The sequence below is a fragment of the Schistocerca piceifrons genome, chromosome 4, assembly GCF_021461385.2.
Source record: "Schistocerca piceifrons isolate TAMUIC-IGC-003096 chromosome 4, iqSchPice1.1, whole genome shotgun sequence".
Lineage (NCBI taxonomy): Eukaryota > Metazoa > Arthropoda > Insecta > Orthoptera > Acrididae > Schistocerca > Schistocerca piceifrons.
In genome coordinates this window covers 154,914,617-154,933,937 of record NC_060141.1, presented here as the reverse complement: position 1 = coordinate 154,933,937, position 19,321 = coordinate 154,914,617, and the positions used below count along the sequence as shown (strand labels likewise).

The 19,321-nt window shown below is 44.7% G+C and overlaps 1 protein-coding gene across 1 annotated transcript in view; it reads right to left on the bottom strand.

The window, feature by feature from the left end:
- The window catches only part of LOC124795688 (homeobox protein homothorax), a 1,001,790-nt gene that overhangs the window by 5,082 nt on the left and 977,387 nt on the right, over nt 1–19,321 (bottom strand). The window contains exon 13 of the mRNA XM_047259768.1: nt 14,861–15,075. Within this exon, the coding sequence (XP_047115724.1) occupies nt 14,918–15,075 (158 nt within the window). The 3' untranslated portion in view covers nt 14,861–14,917. The remainder of the gene's footprint in view (nt 1–14,860; nt 15,076–19,321) is intronic.

Genomic DNA, 19,321 nt, shown 5'->3' with positions numbered 1-19,321 from the left:
AAAGTCAATGCATCAAACGTCTAATGATAACTGAAACGCATCAGATACTTTAATTTTGCAGGGCCTTCTATCTTTGTTGCGGAGCAGGTGACTAGATGATAGGCAATACACATTGCATATGAACGCTGCACACTGCCTACATCCTGGCGCCTCTCAGGGGTGTCTGGTTCAAATGGCTCTGAGCACTATGCGACTTAACTTCGGAGGTGATCAGTCGCCTAGAACTTAGAACTAATTAAACCTAACTAACCTAAGGACAACACACACATCCATGCCCGAGGCAGGATTCGAACCTGCGACCGTAGCGGTCGCTCGGCTCCAGACTGTAGCGCCCAGAACCGCACGGCCACTCCGGCCGACAGGGTGTCTGGCTTCAACAATACTAGTAGTTCCCCACGGTTTATCACCCCTCGAAGTTTGTCGCGAAGACTTCGAAACTCCCTGTATAAAAGGCAGTGAGCAGTGCATGGTGGTGGCGTTTTTTTGTCAGTGCTAGAGTTCTTTTGGATTTTCTGTTGTATTCCATTCGTGTATTGAGAGAGAGAAAAACGTCTACGTTCCTCCGGTTCGTGACTTAATCCGAATTGTAAGTTTGAAAAGGACGCAACCGACCTATTTTGCCTTCTCATTCCTTTCCAGTCCGAGTATGTCCTTCGTCTCTGATAATGTATTCGTAGACGGAACATTCTCAATCATTAGCACCGGTCGATGTGGCCGAGCGGTTCTAGGCACTACAGTCTGGAACCGCGCGACCGCTGCGGTCGCAGGTTCGAATCCTGCCTCGGGCATGGATGTGTGTGATGTCCTTAGGTTAGTTAGGTTTAAGCAGTTCTAAGTTCTAGGGGACTGATGACCTCAGAAGTTAAGTCCCATACTGCTCAGAGCCATTTGAACCATTTTGAACCAATCATTAGCTTTCCTGAAATGTTACTCTGCCGCCGTACTGAATGAAGTATGTAATTTTTTCGTCGATGTTTGAGAGAGTTTACGAAGAGTAGCATAGCCGTATAAGACTTATTAAAAATTGCAGTGGTACTGTTCGAGAAAAAATAAATGGTAACGTGGGAGAGGTTCTACATTTGAAGTTCAGTACGGCGTAACGTCTTCTTAAAAGCGAAAGTCCCAAAATCGTTTTTAAGTGACATTATCAGAACCTGTTAACGATTTAAACAGTTCTGACTCTTGTCGTCTGTCAGTGTTACAGGTGACACACTCGTTACGATAACAGAATAGCATTCATAGAGACTTCGGTACAAATATTATCCCGGTTATTGAGATTTATATTCTGCAGTTTTCCTAAATAGCTTACGGCAAAGCACGTAGTGTGAAAAGGTGTGTCAGAGTACTGAACAGACTATTGACTACAAAATGTTATTAATCGTTGACTTGAAATAGCGACTGTGCTTCTGAAAGGGCTCCTTGTAGATCTATGGATGGGAGGAAGGATGGAAGATTACGAGCAAACGACCTGTCGACGACTGGGTCATTAGAGACAGAGCACAAGCTCGGAATATGGAAGGATGACGAAGGAAACTGGCTCAAGAAAACAACCCAACATTTACCTGAAGCGATTGAGGAAAATACACACAGTAATTGGTTCAAATGGCTCTGAGCACTATGGGACTTAACATCTGTGGTCATCAGTCCCCTAGAACTTAGAACTACTTAAACCGAACTAACCTAAGGACATCACACACATCCATGCCCGAGGCAGGATTCGAACCTGCGACCATAGCAGTCACGCGGTTCCGGACTGAGCGCCTAGACACACAGTAATTAAAGCTGGGTGCCGTAACGGGGATTCGAAGCGTCATCTAGCGTAATGCGAGTCCAGTATCTCAACAACTGCTCCATCTCTCTCTGTTGCATGTATGCCGCTTGTTGACAAGCGCAGATTCGAGATTCGGTGATCGCGTCCATCGTCCATAATGGCAAGCGGTGCGGAATCGATCGGGGGTTCGCCCCACCCCACCCTACCCCACCTTATTTCGGGCTCGGGTGTCGGTCGGAGCGCGCGCTGCGGTTCGGCCGTCGCAGAATTTGCAGGCCGCAAGAATGCCACCATCGCCGCCATCGCTGCTCTTTTAACCTTGACCGGCCCCGCAATATCGGCGGGGCAGGGCGGAGAGCGCCGCGTGCCATCGGCAGCTCGGACGCGGCGCCGGCCGGCCAGGAATGCAATAACACACGCGGCAAATTCCGCCCCCTGCCCGCGGCGCGCGGCTGCGGCTGCGGACGAGGCCCGCCCCCCGCCCCCCCGGGCCAGCAACATTCGCGCTGGAATTACTCGGCGCCAGACAAGAGCTGTCCCGTGCTACCTACGAACCGTCCTCGTATTGTCAGGAAACAAATGAAACAGGAGGACACAGTTGCGATTCTGCCATTTTGTGCCAGAATCTAAAGTGGTACACCACTGTCACTGATAAAAATTCTCTTCTCCTTTGTCACTATGTTTTTCCCGTTTTCATTTTCTCATATTCAGACTGACGATTAGCAAATTCCCTAAATCCACTTCAAATACAAAACGTCCTAAGCATTTTGGTCAAAATTATACAGACTGTAGAGGATCATGAAACCGAGTAGCTTGAGATAAATAACAAACGGTGTGTGTTAGGTTGAAGGTGCTAATTATGTTTTTGAAAACTGCAAATTGTGAATATTTCATAACAAACAACTACCAGCCCTGCTGACAATCTGTGTGCAACCGCAGAAAACGATACTGAACTGATGGACGCAGTTCACTTCTATACCTACATACATGCTCCGGAAGCCACCATATGGTGCATTGCGGGACGTACATTGTACCACCACTAGTCGTTTCCTTCTCTCATCCTCCCGCTGATGCAGCGAGTGAAAAGTGATTATCTATATGCCTACGTATGATCCCTAAATTCTTGTTTCTGATGGACACTCACCATCGGGAAGAACGTACTGGATTCTATTACTTAATTACTACTGTTTACAGGTCGTGGCTGCTGGACCAAGATGAAGTCGTCGTTTCGTTTCCACAGGAACGGTACCGGCATGCACCTTAATCGATATTTTGAAGCCACGGAAAACCTAAGTCCGGAGAGTCGGATTCCGAAATGTGAGTAAAGCGTCCATGATTGATACCCGCCAAATGGTTCTTTTGTCTCGAAAATGCGGCAGTACATGGAAAAACAAACGTGTGTAGTAGTCTTGAACGTTGCTGAGCATCCTTTCAAAAATGTTTCAATTGTATGTGAATTCCTAGGGGACCAAACTGCTTATGTCATCGGTCCCTAGACTTACACACAACTTAAACTAACTTATGCTAAGAACAACGCACACACACCCATGCCCGAGGGAGGACGCGAACCTCCAGCCGCTCCACGCGACTGCTGAGCATGCTCCCTGCATCTCAGACCAGATCCTGTCTCATGAGAGGCTGCCTTTTTGTACACACGGTAAAAATCGACGTCAAGAGGAAATTTAGCAAAGGTGAAGAGCTCCTGAAAGTATAGGATGGAAATGGGATCATCTTCAGAAGACAGTGGGAGTAGTTGGTTGTTTAGAAACACAAAAAGAGCAGTTTTTCAGTGGTTTTTTCCATTAACTTTTTAAACTGGCTGTACTTCCAAACTATTGACTTTCAGTGTACTCTAACTGGTGCTAGTTCCGCTGAATACACATCAGCGGTTAGCTACTTGCGATGCTTTTGAGTCCAAGAGTGAAGAAGACAAAATACTCTGACACGCTGTTGTTACTGCGATGTGTGCCGCGCAGCACGCGAAGAGACGGACGCGCTGGCGCTATGGAAGTGCACACATTCGGTGCGGCCGAGCGGCCGCCAACTTCCCCGCGATTTTGCGCGGTGGTGGCTTTACGAGTGGCGACCCCAGTGCGCCTCGTAAAAAATCGTTCGCAGGGGAGCTGCCGCTGCCGCTCGTTCAAGCTGCGTAGCGAGCGACTGCCACGCAGCAGGCTGCGTACTGCGCCCACCAGCTCGCACACAGCTGCGCGATTGGGATATTTCGCCACCAGTGGCGCAACAGCTGGCGCACAGCAATTCTGAACACAACCGAGGCGATGAAAGCTTATGATAGGCAGCTGTTTTTCAGTCTGCTAACCGTTTGTTTTTTTTTTCTTTTTGTTTTTTTTTTCCTGGCCGTTATCTGAAGCGGAGAACTAAATACAGGTTTCATAAACTAGCGCTCGCTAACGAGTTTGGTTACACATTTCATTTGCAAATACCTTGCACACACGAACGTATCGTCTAGATCTGCAAATATATTTTGCAAGTAACTTTATCGCACGAGGTGTAGGGCACTTCGTACCAATATTAACTATTCCATGCCTCGTTACTCGCCCTAATCTCTACCAGTGGAATAATGATCCTATCCTAACACAAAAAATGCTAATATGTTCCTGAAACTGGAGCAGCACCTGTCTCATTCTACCTTATTCAGCACCTTTAACCATTTTCCCAAAGCCTTTCGGCATGCGAACAAATTAGCGCTTTTTTTAACGTGCAAATCACCTCAAACTCCTACAAGCTCCTCTAAATACAACTCACTCACACCTACTAGTCCATCACTGTAAGTCAGTCATACCCAACAACTCCCAGTTGCCCTTTTTCACTCGCTCATTCACCTCAACTATTTCTCGTTATCTCCTAGTGTCTCTCTGTCATCGTCTCCTGTGTCACAGCCACCCCCTTCATTCTATTCTATTACTACAGCATCCTCTCACTGACACTGCCTCCCTCTTGCTCTTTCGTATGCTAATATCTCATTCCTTTCTTCCTACCGCCGCTGTCTCTTCTCAATTTCACGTCTCTCTTCCTCATTGTCACTGTTATATAGTCTGTCTCTCACCATCACTACCCACTTATACTTTATCTTTCTCTTTATTCCTCCTCCTCTACCACTGTCCCCTTCAATCGTTTCCTAGAATTGTTCTCTCACCATCAAAATGTTCAAATGTGTATGAAATCTTATGGGACTTAACTGCTAAGGTTATCTGTCCCTAAGCTTACACACTACTTAACCTAAATTATCCTAAGGGCAAACACACACACCCATGCCCGAGGGAGGACTCGAACCTCCACCAAGACCAGCCGCACAGTCCATGACTGCAGCACCTTAGACCTCTCTCACCATCAACTATGTTCCACTGTCACTGTGTCCCTCACTTTCTCTCATAATGCCATTGTGTCCTCCGCTCTTTCTGTAACACAACCCCTGTTTATTACTTTTCCGTCTCTTTGCCGCTGCCATTGTCTTATTCTCTCTCAACATAAAAAAGTAATATTTTCCCACGCCAAAACTTGTGGAACAACTTTTAAAGGTGCTGAGGAAGATAGAATGAGGCAGCTGGTACCCCACTTTTCAGTCAGAGCCTTTTAAATGATCAGGAACATATTCGCATTGTTTGTTGCTCTCATGGACGCATTTTTCTGCTGGTTTCCTTCTTTTCCCAACTGCAGCAGGGTATGTAGCTCATATGAAAAGAAATGCGCTGGTTAATAAAACTCTGATAATTGACTTTTTTATGTGTAAAAAATTTTGCATGTGCTTCAGTACTACAACTTGGGATTCCCAGTGGATAACGGAGACATTTCACAGCACATTACTTCGTGCTACGTTACTTTATAAACTACATTTTCATCTCACACCGGATTTTACGTGTACAAGTAGTAGAACTTTGAATCTCTGTATCTCGGAAACAGATAAAGATATTATGAAAATTTGAAAGGCTTTTAGACGTCGGGATTTAGAAATGCGTCCCAAAAGTTACAAATATTTTGTTGACATCGACCTACATAGGGAGGAACGATCAACACGATAAACAATGACCAACTCTTCCGCTACACAGTCTGCCCTTCGTGGTTACAAGGTCCCAGGTTCGATTCTTGGCCGGGGTGGGGATTATCTCCGCCCGTTAGACTGGGTGCTTGTCTTGTCCTCATCATTCATGAAAGTGGCTAGAATGGACTGTGTACAAAGTGGGAATGTGAACGATCGCCACAATAAAATAAGGGAAATCAGAGCTCGTACGGGAAGATATAGGTGTTCATTCTTTCCGCGCGCTATACGAGATCAGAATAATAGAGAATTGTGAAGGTGGTTGGAAAACCCTCTGCCAGGCACTTAAATGTGATCTGCAGAGTATCGATGTAGGTGTATATTTTAGTTATCACGGTTTTCATACACCGAAGGGAAAAATCCCCAACACCAAAAAGGAGCTATGCGGCATAAGCGAAAGTTGGTAGGCGTGTTGTTTGTTCAAACTTCGCGCCAATCGCATAAAAATGGCGCTAGTAGCGCCACTTTGAGGAGGCAAATCAGGTTTGCTTTACGTACACGCTGTAACGTCCATGAGGGTCAGTTATCTTCGAGATTGGTCGTGTTGAATTGATGTTAGTCAAGAATGGCTTCAAAGCGACGAAGAAGCCATTATCAACACCTCACTGAGTTTGAATGAGGTCATGTAGTAGGGCTACGAGAAGCTGGATGTTCCTTCTGCGATACTGCAGAAAGACTTGGCAATAATGTAGCCGATGTAGATGACTGCTGCCGGCAGTTGTCAGGAGAACGTATGGTCGCGAGAAGGGCGGACTGCGGGCGGGCACGTGGTAATACCGAGAGTGAAGACCATCGTGTTCGATGTATGGCTCTGGCGCATCGTACTGCATCAGCAGCAGCGATTCGAGCAGCAGCTGGCAACACAGTGCCACAACGAACCGTTACAAATCGGTTACTCCACGGACAGTTCTGAGGAAGACGCACATTAGCGTGCACTCCGCTGATCCCAAACCACCGCCATTTGCCACTTCAGTGGTGTCAGGCGGGAACCCATTGGAGGGCAGGGTGAGACGTAGCGCCGTATAACGATCCTGCCTTAGAGGCGGTTAAGTGGGAGATGTGTCTCAGAGCTGGATAGTGACAGATGGTGACGCGAGACTGGACGCGCACGTAGTTTAAGTATCATCCAATAGTGAACAGTATTGGACAGGGAACTGATTTAGCTTAAATTGTGCCCACTAGAGTGTAATAAAGTAACAGAATGTTTTTCATAAACTGTTCTAGTATTTTCATAAAGCGTTATTATTTCTTTTTGTGTATGTAAAATGTTATAAATGTGTTTTAGCAGTATGAATGATGCGTGAGTGTGATTTAAGGTTAATATAAAGATAATTGTTTAACGAGTTATGTAGTAGGATTTAGTGTGGGAACATTTCGAAGAAGCATGGATATGGACAGAGGGGATTTTTGTATTATAGATTTGAAAAGTAAGTTTATGATAAAGGGAAAGTTAATTCAGGTATAAATAACAATAGTAAATAACTTTATGCATAACCAAAACTTCAGCATATTAGATAATTACGTCGGTAAAAAGTGCAGTCGTTAGATTTACTATTTTGCGATTGGTTATTGATGAAAAGCGTGGACTGACGCGGGAAAGTGTTGTTTTGCTATTTGCTGTTGAGGAAACTGACCAATGGTAAAGCAATATTCTTCGCGCGCCATTCTCTGCTGGAAGAGAAGACTTAGAGTATTCTAGAGAAGAGTCGGAGCCTAGCCATGAAACAGTTCGGACGTGTGTAGTAGTAGTTCCGAGGGAAATGATAAGTTGCCGGACGTAGCAGTGTTTCATGCGTCAAAAGTGTTGTAAAGTGACGGCATAATTATTCCGATGGGTGCGTAGAAATTTCGGAATTTTTAAGTGAACTTTGTGATGAGAAAAGTCATAAATTCCGCGTGGCGTATTTAGCAGGTCGGTGGCTAAAAACTGTGACTGCATTTGGTATCGACAGACTTAATATCTGGCGAGCATTCTCAATCAAAAACAATCAGTATTTTTTGTAGCTATTACGTTTTCGGGAAATGCAACACCATAAACTTGCTAATGTGAGCGAAAGGGATTGTGAGTGACTGTGTTAAGACTAGCACGGGCTTGGCAGTGATTCTTTTTCACCTAAGTTTCACAATATATTAATTGAGGAGAAAATTTCCAACCTTTCATTTCTTGTGAAAACTTTCTCCCGAAACGTAGATTAGTGACTTTAATTGCAGCGTGGTTCACGTCGAAGTACAGTAGTTTCGCTCGGCTTCCCTACTGATGAAATTCTGAGACAGTGTTCACAGGTAGGTGCAGGTTCGTCGTAAAAGGACAGAAAGAACTGCGCCGCCCAAAGGGGGGAGGTCTGTTGCGTTTTGCGGTGATAGCTTATTCTGACTCCGTGCCAGTGATGGCCGTGTGATGGTTAGGAGCAGACCAGCTGACGGCATGTAACTACCTTGTCTGCATGCTAAACACACTGGACCTACATCTGGAGTAATGGTCTGAGGTGTGACTTTCTGTTACAGCACGAGCACCCTCGTAGTTATCCTACGCGACCTAACCTCAAATTTGTAAGTCAATCTGGTGATTCGAACTGTTGTGCTGCATGCCAGGGAATGTTTTCCAACAGGATAACGTGCGCTCACATACCGCTGCTGTAACCTAACGTGCTCTAGAGAGTGTCAACATGGTACCTTGGCCTGCTCAGTCACCACATCTGTCTCCAATCGAGCACACATGGGACATCATCGGCCAACAATTCCAGCGTCATCCACAAACAACATTAACCGTTCCTGTACAGATCGCCCAAGCGCAACATGAATGGAACTCCATCCCACAAACTAATATCTGGCATCTGTACAACACGATGCCTGCACGTTTGCATGCTTGCATTCAACATTCTGGTGGCTACACCGGTTATTAACGTACTAGCATTTCACATTTGCAATAGCGTATCTCACAATTACATTAACTTGTCATCTTGCAATATTAAGCATTTTAATATGTTACCTAGATAAATGTATTCCCGAAATTTCATTACTTTACATTAACTATTTTTTGGTGTTGAGATGTTTTTCCGTCAATGTATTTATGTTGTTATGGTTGAGAATGGAATGAAGGTAGAAGGTGAATCCTGGTTTCCGCAAGTAGGTTATTAAGTTATCGAGACACGCTGCCGAGAAATTTGGGATCTAATATCGGAGACTGATTAATAGTATGGAGAGCTGGGGAAACATACCAGGTGTACCGGTAGGAAATGAGCGTTAAGATATAAATGTGTCGATAGGGAACATTCGTTGGGAACGAACCTTAACTTTTGTTTTTATTTGGTTGGTATGATATCTGTCAAAGATATTTAGTATACATCAAGTCATGGAACAAACAAGATCATATGTTTTCATCGTGTTAACAATGTCGAATTTTGCACCAGAAAGTGGTGATTTGCGGAAAGCATTAATTTTTTGTTTTCATTTGAAAAAAAGTGCTGTAGAGTTGCATCGAATGCTTGTCGAGGCATATGGTAATCATGCTCTATCAGAAGCAACATGCGGAAGATGGTTTCAACGTTTCAGAAATAATGATTTTGGTGTAAGAAATGAAGAACGTGGAAGACCACCAAAAAAGTTCGAAGACGCCGAATTGCAAGCAATATTGGATGAAGATGATACTATGAGTGAGAGGCAAATGGCAGCAATGCTAAATGTTGCACAATAAACAATTTCTGACCGTTTGAAAGCTATGGGAAAGATCCAAAGGTGTGGAAAATGGGTGCCACATGAACTGAATGAAAGACAGATCAGAAAGGTATGGTGTATCATGAGCTTCCAAAACCCGGTGAAACTGTGAATACTAGTAGCTACAGACAACAAATGATCAATTTGAACAATGCATTGATCGAAAAAAGACCAGAATGGGCCAGAAGACATTGCAAAGTAATTTTTTTTACACGACAATGCACCTGCACACAAAGCAAAACTGGTTCAGGATACAATCAAAACACTTGGCTGGGAGCTGCTGTAAGTAGGCTGTTAAGGTTTTTATATTGGTAACGCCACGTAGGGCTCTGTACGAAAATCACTGGCTGTGCTGTGTGCAGTCTGTGGCTGGTTTGCATTGTTGTTGTCTATAAAAAAAATAAAACAATAAATAAAAAAATAAAAAATAAAAAACACTGCAATTTTACTGTGATTAACGATCAGGACTGTCTTTATGGACTGTGAGAAAATTTTATCTTTTGACCAACATTGTATCAATAAGTGTGTGCATTTGATTTCTTTGTTATTGTAATTGTGAAAAAATTTTAACAAATATGTATTGGCCAATGCCCAAAACTATATGTAAAATTTTTTGTGGGGAGCATGAGGGCTATGCAAGTAGCCTGTTTAGGTTTTTATATTGGTAACGCCACGTAGGGCTCTGTACGAAAATCACTGGCTGTGCTGTGTGCAGTTTGTGGCTCGTTGGCATTGTTGTAATTTGCCATTGTAGTGTTGGGCAGTTGGCTGTTAACAGCGCGTAGCGTTGCGCAGCTGGACGTGAGCCGCCAGCAGTGGTGGATGCGGGGAAGTGAGATGGCGGATTTTTTAGAGCGGATGATCTGGACGTGTGTCCATCAGAAACAGTACATTTGTAACAATGGATGTCATGAACTGCCATATATATTATGACTTTTGAACACTATTAAGGTAAATACATTGTTTGTTCTCTATCAAAATCTTTCATTTGCTAACTATGCCTATCAGTAGTTAGTGCCTTCAGTAGTTAGAATCTTTTATTTAGCTGGCAGTATTGGCTCTCGCTGTATTGCAGTAGTTCGAGTGACGAAGATTTTTGTCAGGTAAGTGACTCATGAAAGGTATAGGCTATTGTTAGTCAGGGCCATTCTTTTGTAGGGATTATTAAAAGTCAGACTGCGTTGCGTTAAAAATATTGTGTGTCAGTTTAGTGATGATCAGAATAAGTAAAGAGAGAAATGTCTGAGTACGTTCAGTTTTGCTCAGCTGTTTAAAAATCAAATACCGTGAGGCATTTATCAGCCCAGTAATAATTTTTCTAAGGGGACGTTTCACTGCTACCCCACCCGCCGTATTCACCAGACTTGGCCCCTTCCGAATACCATTTGTTTTCATCAATGAGACACGCGTTGGCTGAGGAACACTTCGACGAAGAAGTCGAAAATTGGGTGTCTGATTGGTTTGCTTCAAAAGACGAACAATTCTATTGGCGCGGTGTCCACAAATTGCCGGAATGGTGGTCAAAATGATGTATAGAAAGCAATGGTCAGTACATTGAATAAAATGTTTTTAATTTTCAATTAAAAATTATTGTTCCATTTTCATTAAAAAACGCTCATTTCATACCGGTACACCTGGTAGTAATTAAAATGTCTTTTTTTTGGGGGGGGGGGGGCAGCGGAGGGCAGGCGATGCTGGTACTTGATCGCATCTGATCGGGTGTAAGGTTTCCCGCTATGGATGGCCGTATACAAGGCAGCGGGGGTTATCGCCAGACGCAGCGCTTGCAAATAGCGGCGGCAGAACGGCGGTCGCGACCAGCGCCGCCCACGGGGACAAGGGCGGTGGCGCGGGCATCAATCAGCCGTCATGGCGGCGGCTTTGATGTTATCGCGACGCACCGCGCTCCTGCCGGCCGCTCCTGATTCTGCGCGCTCTAATTGGCCCATTGTGGTGTCATTAATGCGAGCGCCGGCGCGGCTGCTCGCACGAATTAGATAAACAGCCGCCACTCCGATGCGTGCATAGAATTTCCGCGTAGACGTCTGTCTGTGCCTGCCTACAGCAGTTCTAGCGCGTCATGGCGGTACCCTACTGAACGTAATCTAGACGCCCACATTCACTTCCAGAAGAACCAATTTCTTAAATGATTTGTTTTAATTTATACAGCGTCAGTCAGGAGGGAAAGCACATACTTTGAGGGATGATACTATTAATGATACTGAGCAAAAACCGTCGTACGAACAAATGTCCTGTTCTTACCCATTTCCCTGGAAACTGATGAACACAATGGGAAATGGGACAAATGCAAGCGGTTATAAATGAAACACTGTGATGTAATCTTCTGTTCAGACGGTCGTCAACTGCAGTCCATTTTGCAGCTGAAAATAAACACACTTTGTACGCCGAGATCGGAGTGTAGACACTTTTATTGTTCCAATATAACGGTTTTTGCAGTCTTATGCTGCCATGCTGAAGATTAGATGGGAAGATCACATAACTAATGAGGAGGTATTGCATAGAATTGGGGAGAAGAGGAGTTTGTGGCACAACTTGACTAGAAGAAAGGATCGGTTGGTAGGGCATATTCTGAGACATCAATGGATCACCAATTTAGTATTGGAGGGCAGCGTGGAGGGTAAAAATCGTAGAGGGAGACCAAGAGATGAATACACTAAGCAGATTCAGAAGGATGTAGGTTGCCGTAGGTACTGGGAGATGAAGAAGCTTGCACAGGATAGAGTAGTATGGAGAGCTGCATCAAACCAGTCTCAGGACTGAAGACCACAACAACAACAACATGCTGCCATCATCTGATCTTATGGAACTTCCTATAAAACTGTCACGTTACATTATATGAAGTTCAATGGTTCAAATGGCTCGGAGCACTATGGGGCTTAACATCTGAGGTCATCAGTCCCCTAGAACTTGGAACTACTTAAACCTAACTAACCTAAGGACATCACACACATCCACACCCGAGGCAGGATTCGAACCTGCGACCGTAGCGGTCGCGCTGTTCCAGACTGAAGCGCCTAGAAGCGCACGGCCACACCAGCCGGCACTATATCAAGTCAAAGTAACTTCATCAAGTCATCTTGGAACGATAAAATGACGATTCTATACTGCTTTCGTAAGGTACACCGTAGTTTCTGGTTGGGCTTATAATCAAGCTGAAGAAAAATAGGATTGGTGAGGTCTGAGAAAACATCATACGTGAAGTATTCCCAGCATCTATAAATAAAGGATTGAAATTAACCGAATGATCGTCGGAGGAAATCAGCCTGTCAGTTTTCAAAGTAACCACCTCGTCATTTTCCTTGAAGCATTTTTGGGAAAGCGAGGATACCTTCAATCTTCAAGACTGGATGGACATTTGAAATGCTGTCCTTCCGAAAACGATTCGAGTGTTCCACCCACTGCGTCACCGCGCTTGATATCGTGCCGTGTATTGGAAAAACCATTAGGCTCCATTAACTGCAGCATATTTTAAAGGATTGGAACAATTTATTGACGCGAAAGGTACTAAATCCCGCTGAGAATCACGCATGATTCGTGTTTCTATTAAAAAGTTTATTTAGCTCCTTTTTGTATGGCTAAGGAGACCTTGTTCCGTATCACATGTGTGTTCTTCACCGGACTTAATATTTGTCACTCCCTCAGAAAGGCACTCTGGTCGCTTTTGAGTGCTGTGGAAGGTTTTCGCTTGTTACCAGGTAGTCAAGCCACCTTCAGTTGTAGCCGAGCGGTCTAAGGCGCGGCAGTCATGGACTGTGCGGCTAGTCCCGGCGGAGGTTCAAGTCCTCCCTTGGGCATGGGTGTGTGTGTGTTTGTCCTTAGGATAATTTAGGTTAAGTAGTGTGTAAGCTTAGGGACTGATGACCTTAGCAGTTAAGTCCCATAAGATTTCACACACATCTGAACAACCTTCAGTTGCCAACGTGGTGAAGTTGAGTCAGGCCGGCCGAAGTGGCCGCGCGGTTCTGGCGGTGCAGTCTGGAACCGCGAGACCGCTACGGTCGCAGGTTCGAATCCTGCCTCGGGCATGGATGTGTGTGATGTCCTTAGGTTAGTTAGGTTTAAGTAGTTCTAAGTTCTAGGGGACTGATGACCTCAGAAGTTGAGTCCCATAGTGCTCAGAGCCATTTGAACCATTTTTGAAGTTGAGTCAACATGTCAGTTGGCTGTATGGAATCAGCGCTGTCGGAATGGCCGATGTAGAGTGACAGAGAGGAGGTGGTGTTCGCGACCACACCGTGAATGAAGTAGCCCGATCTGTTGTCGTATCACTCGCATACATTGGGACCGGAGACAAGTGTCAGGCCTTATCAGTAGCAATCGGCTTTAACCTCGACAGGAACTGCGGCTGTCAATGAGTATAGGCCCTAGTCTACAATTTTCTGAACGACTACTGCAAAGGAAACTGCATGCAATGGGCATCTGAAGTCGTGTACCTGGTGAAAGACAGTTTCTCACAGAAGCATATCTGGCTGGTAAACTTCAGTGGGCCAAATAACACAGAAAGGGGACAGCAGCTGACCGGAAGTGCGTAGTGTCGACCGAGTCGTCGCGATTTTGTCTGTTTTCGAACCGGAAGTGGTTCTCTGAAGTTTTAGGGCTGTTTTCCACACCATAACTTGAGCCCACTCGTTCAGTGTCGATCACGTGGTTTACGCGATGTGGCTATAAAATAACGGGACAGATGCTGTCCCAGAGTCAGTACGAACGTGCCATAGACGAACGACCAGCAGCTCTGAAGCGTGGAGCCTTCTCAGTCGAATACGGCTTCCCTGGTTCCGTAGATAAATCAGTGTGGCCTTGGTCTTCGTTTGTCTAAGAGTTTGTCATTTTGTTTTGCCGGGGGCTTTGCTTGGGTTTTGAAGTTGCTTCCTTGTTGTTGTTGTTGTGGTCTTCAGTCCTGAGACTGGTTTGATGCAGCTCTCCATGCTACTCTATCCTGTGCAAGCTTTTTCATCTCCCAGTACCTACTGCAACCTACATCCTTCTGAATCTGCTTAGTGTATTCATCCCTTGGTCTCCCTCTACGATTTTTACCCTCCACGCTGCCCTCCAATACTAAATTGGTGATTGCTAAATTGCTTCCTTAACTGGTTAAATTTAATATTCAGATCTGCTTAATTGTTTTCTTAATTAAATCATCTGTAAGGCAATAAGAAAACTGTGACGATATTAATAAATGTTAATACGCATAAACGTTACCAATGATGTTCAGTCCCTTATGGCTCGGTCCACCCCTCTAAAGGAACCACAACGAAAGCAACGGGTTACAGTTGTCAGAAATGCTGCAGCGGACTCACCTGTGTGTGGTGGCGGGCGCGCGGCCGTGCGAGGAGGGAGCGTGTCGGCGCCTAGCACTACAGGTGTCCGTAGTACTGGGGCGGGTAGTGGTACTCGTTGTGGAAGGCGGGGTCGCCCGGCGGCCGGTGCATCATCTGCTGGCCGTCCATCATGTAGCCCATGGAGGCGCCGTCCGGGCTGTAGGCGCCGCTGGGGCCTGCGTGCGGCGAGAACACTGTTACCGGGGTCACATCCCTGTCCCGCGAGCGGCGGGCGGGCGCTGCCAGGCGGGGGCGGCGCCAGGGACTGGGCGGCGCCACCCCCACCTGCTGGGAGGCTCTACTCGCGCCGGCTCGGCTGCGCTGCGCTGCGGAAGCACTTCCTTCCGAGGCGGGGGACACCTCCTAGGCCTCGAGTGCCTCTCTGGCGTCACCGTGGTACAATACCACACAAGGGCACACAACCTCTGCCTTCTGTCCCCCGTCTCGAAGGAGGTCTTTGCACACTAATCGTTAGTGATGCTGGGGATGTCAACACCTAGTTATTGCACGAACAATTACTTAATTTGTACTGTTATCTTCCTGTGAAAACCACTTTATTTCCACTCGTATATACTGGATGATCAAAAAGTCAGTATAAATTTGAAAACTTAATAAATCACGAATAATGTAAACAGAAAGGTACAAATTGACACACATGCTAGGTATGACATGGGGTTTTATTAGAACCAAAAAAATACAAACGTTCAAAAAATGTCCCACAGATGGTGCTTCATCTGATCAAATAGCAATAATTAACATAACGAAGTAAGACAAAGCAAAGTTGATGTTCTTTACAGGAAATGCTCAATACGTCCACCATCATTCCTCAACAATAGATGTAGTCGAGGAATAATATTGTGAACAGCACTGTAAAGTATGTCCGGAGCTATGGTGAGGCATTGGCGTCGGACGTTGTCTTTCAGCATCCCTAGAGATGTCTGTCGATCACGATACACTTGAGACTTCAGGTAACCCCAAAGCCAATAATCGTTCGGACTGAGGTCTGGGGACCTGGGAGGCCAGTCATGACGAAAGTGGCGGCTGAGCACACGATCATCACCAAACGACACGCATCTGTCGCACATTTTATGAACTTTTCTTTTTTGTTCTAATAAAACCCCATGTCATTCCAAGCATGTGTGTCAATTTTTACCTTTCTACCTACATTATTCCGTGGTTTATTAAGTTTTCAAATTTATACTGACTTTTTGATCACCCGGGACATGTGCCGTCTGTTCTTTCGGACAAGTCAGAAAGAACAGACACCACAACTATAATTAAGGCGACGACGGCCAGTGACCCCTTCAGTGCAAATGCATACCAAGCTCTAACTCTAACGGGGATCGACGAGATCCAGCGAGTAATAAGCCTGACGAGCAGAGCACTGTATCAGCAGCGTGAGGCATACGTTGAGAACTTGGGGCTGAAGGGAGACGTGCTAGAGTGGTCTCTGGGCTGTGGCGACGTCGTGTTCGGATGGCGCAGTGGTCAGCAGATCTGCCTAGTAAGCGAAAGACCCGAGTTCGAATCCCATCCCAGTACAGCCGCACTGACATAAAGCAATACCCACTGGCAATTAATGAATTTAATTCCTTGTTTCTTGACCTTTCCATTTGCCAAGATCGCTATGTTAACACTATTACTTGGTTACTAGTTTGGGCAATATGTACTGCCATCCTGACATCCATAAAATCGAGCTGTGATAATTACATCATATAGTGCTTACATCACTGTCACATTAGGACTAAACAATATGCATAAGAAAGTCGAGGCATTCCAATGACCTGCCAGGGTTGCTATCATAGTATATGTCCAACATGGAGTACGCATGGCCCGAAAAAGATACATGCCACTGCTTGCCTTTTCGTGGTATAATGGCATATTTTCAGCGACTGAGTAACTGACGACTGGATAAGTTGTAACTGACGTTATGTAGTGCAGGCCGCCATCTGGTGGCACCTCTCAGCAGCAGTTTCCTTTAAACTCCCAGTCCAGTCTTGACTTCCTCTGTCGCACCCAACATGGCATTTTGACTCGAAGTGGCAAGATGTGGCGCATTTCTGTCTCGTTCGTGTCATTCGTACTCCAACTTGTACGTAAATTTTGATAGCACACCTGGCATATCATTGTAACGCCTCGAATTTCTTATGCCTATTGTGTAGTCCTAATGTGACAGAGAAGTTGAAGCATTGTATGATGTAACTACCGCTCCCGGTTTTATAGATCTAAAGACGCCCACACATACTGTCGAAACTACTAATCTGGCATCTGTGTAAAACCAGGAATCTTGGTCAATATATTGGTTTTCACAAGAAGGTAACAGTACAAATTTGTAGATCGCCACCTGCACTGAATGATCATGTCAGGTAATCACAACATTACTTAAAGCAAAAGGTATTTTAAATTGAAATTAAATAATATGCACCAAAACAGAGGGAAAGTTGTAAACAAAACAAAGTCATGGTCGAAAAGTTAATGCTTTTGTGCAGCTGGTGTTTCATGATAATTCTTGCGTATTTTAAGTTAGTCATATTCTGAAACCGCCAATAGCTCTTGATAAAAGAATCTTTATTAATTACCACTTTAGTCATCTGATCGTTCTCACATATCATTAAATTGATTACCACAGACTATATGGCCACTTTCTTTCAGAGGCGTGAAAAAAATAAAAACCATCGAGAGTCGCTTTTGATTGCAGTGACACAGTACGATTTTTATTTCATTTCATACCACAGTTAGAACGTTATCATACACTATGCTGTAAATAATTTTGTGATACGTGAAGGTACTCAGATGTTCGAAACCGATTTCTTTCTTCGAGTATTATGTTTTCGATGACTTATTTAAGTATAATGAGTCAGCCCTTCAATTTATAAAAATACTGTTAAATTATGTTTATTTTTCTGTCTAATAAATAAGCTTTGTACTATATCATGTACAAAAGTAAGTGTTCAGTGGTTTGTTGGCAGACTATGAAGGCAATTGCATGTCTTCTCCTATAGGGACGTTCTTTGTAAAGTAATATGCCGTTCGAACCAAAACTCACGTTGATGATTTCTTAATTTACATGCTCTCGATAGCGAGTTAGGAACAGCCAAGACTCTGATTAAGTTAACTACTTATCACTCATAAGATATGAGTTTTTCGGTCTGCTACAATATAATAATTAGGCAATCGCTTTTTTTAAGTCTGTTACTTCACATTTCAGCGATGAGAAATTTTCGACTGATTTCTCGGGGTCTTCATTCCTCTTTCCGGCATTGTCACAGGAAGTTGGAAAAGGAATGTAAGTTTGTTTTTTAATCACTTTGACGACGAGATCAGTTGAGACTGCATGACTAGCTCCGAATGGCGGACAGAGAAGGAAATCGAGCCTGACCTTGTTTTAGGAAACATCCTAGAGATAGCCTAAAAGGGTCCAGGGAAACCACAGAACACTTAAATATAGAAGGTGAGCGGTGGTTTGAACTGTTTCTCGCGAACTGGAGTCACTTCGATCGGTGACAGTGACGGAAAATAGCAGCTTGTCTTCAGATGAAATTCTGCTTTTTTATCTGTCTACGATCATACATTCATTTTCAGCATGTGCTTGTCTTCTTCGAAAATTATGGATCCGTTTCAGCATGATTTTACTGTGCGAATACTACGACAGGTCTTTAAGTGCCAAGAACTGCACGGACATAAAGATAGTTATCTAATCAGCTGTTATCCGTGTTTTGTGCTAATTATACTTAGACGCGAATATTTTACACAAATAAGGTACCAATAACGAGAGAGAAAGTGCCTAGAGAAGGACGACTACGTTGCTTATCAACAAACTTTAAACAAGGTTACGTTTACTTTAAGACTTCCTTATTTGAACTACTGCGACGTCACAAGAACCAACAGCACGATACGTGCCTAGTGTTTAATACTTGCAAATTACGTTGTCTCGACGAGTTGTGACTGCGACATTGGCATCGATCACACCGACTTGGCGTTTGCGGGAAGCTGACGTAACGGCAGAGCGCGTGTCGCTGCCTTCTGCGCAGGTGTCGGCAGTCGGCCGGCTCTCGGAAAGAGGTGAGACACGAACGCCGCCCGCTAATGAAATCGTTTATATTCAGACACGGGAACTAATTAAGAAGTTCACAAGCAGAGTCCGGCCGCACTAAATAAGACAGGAGTCCACGTATCCTGTATCACGCCAGACGGACCTTGTGGGCAGCTTCGCAGTTCGTCGGCTGTGACATTTCAGTGTGGCGTTCTCTACAACAAACTCTCTTGTCCCTGTTACTAATTTATGGGAGAGGTCATGTTCAGATGGCACCAGGAAAACAGGTAGAACTCGCTAAAATTAATGCTACAGGAAAAGACGTTCTCGTGCCGGAGGAAAGAAAAATCCAACGATAGGTACATGTGAATATTAAGTGTTTTGCTTTTGATGGCCAGAACTCTTGA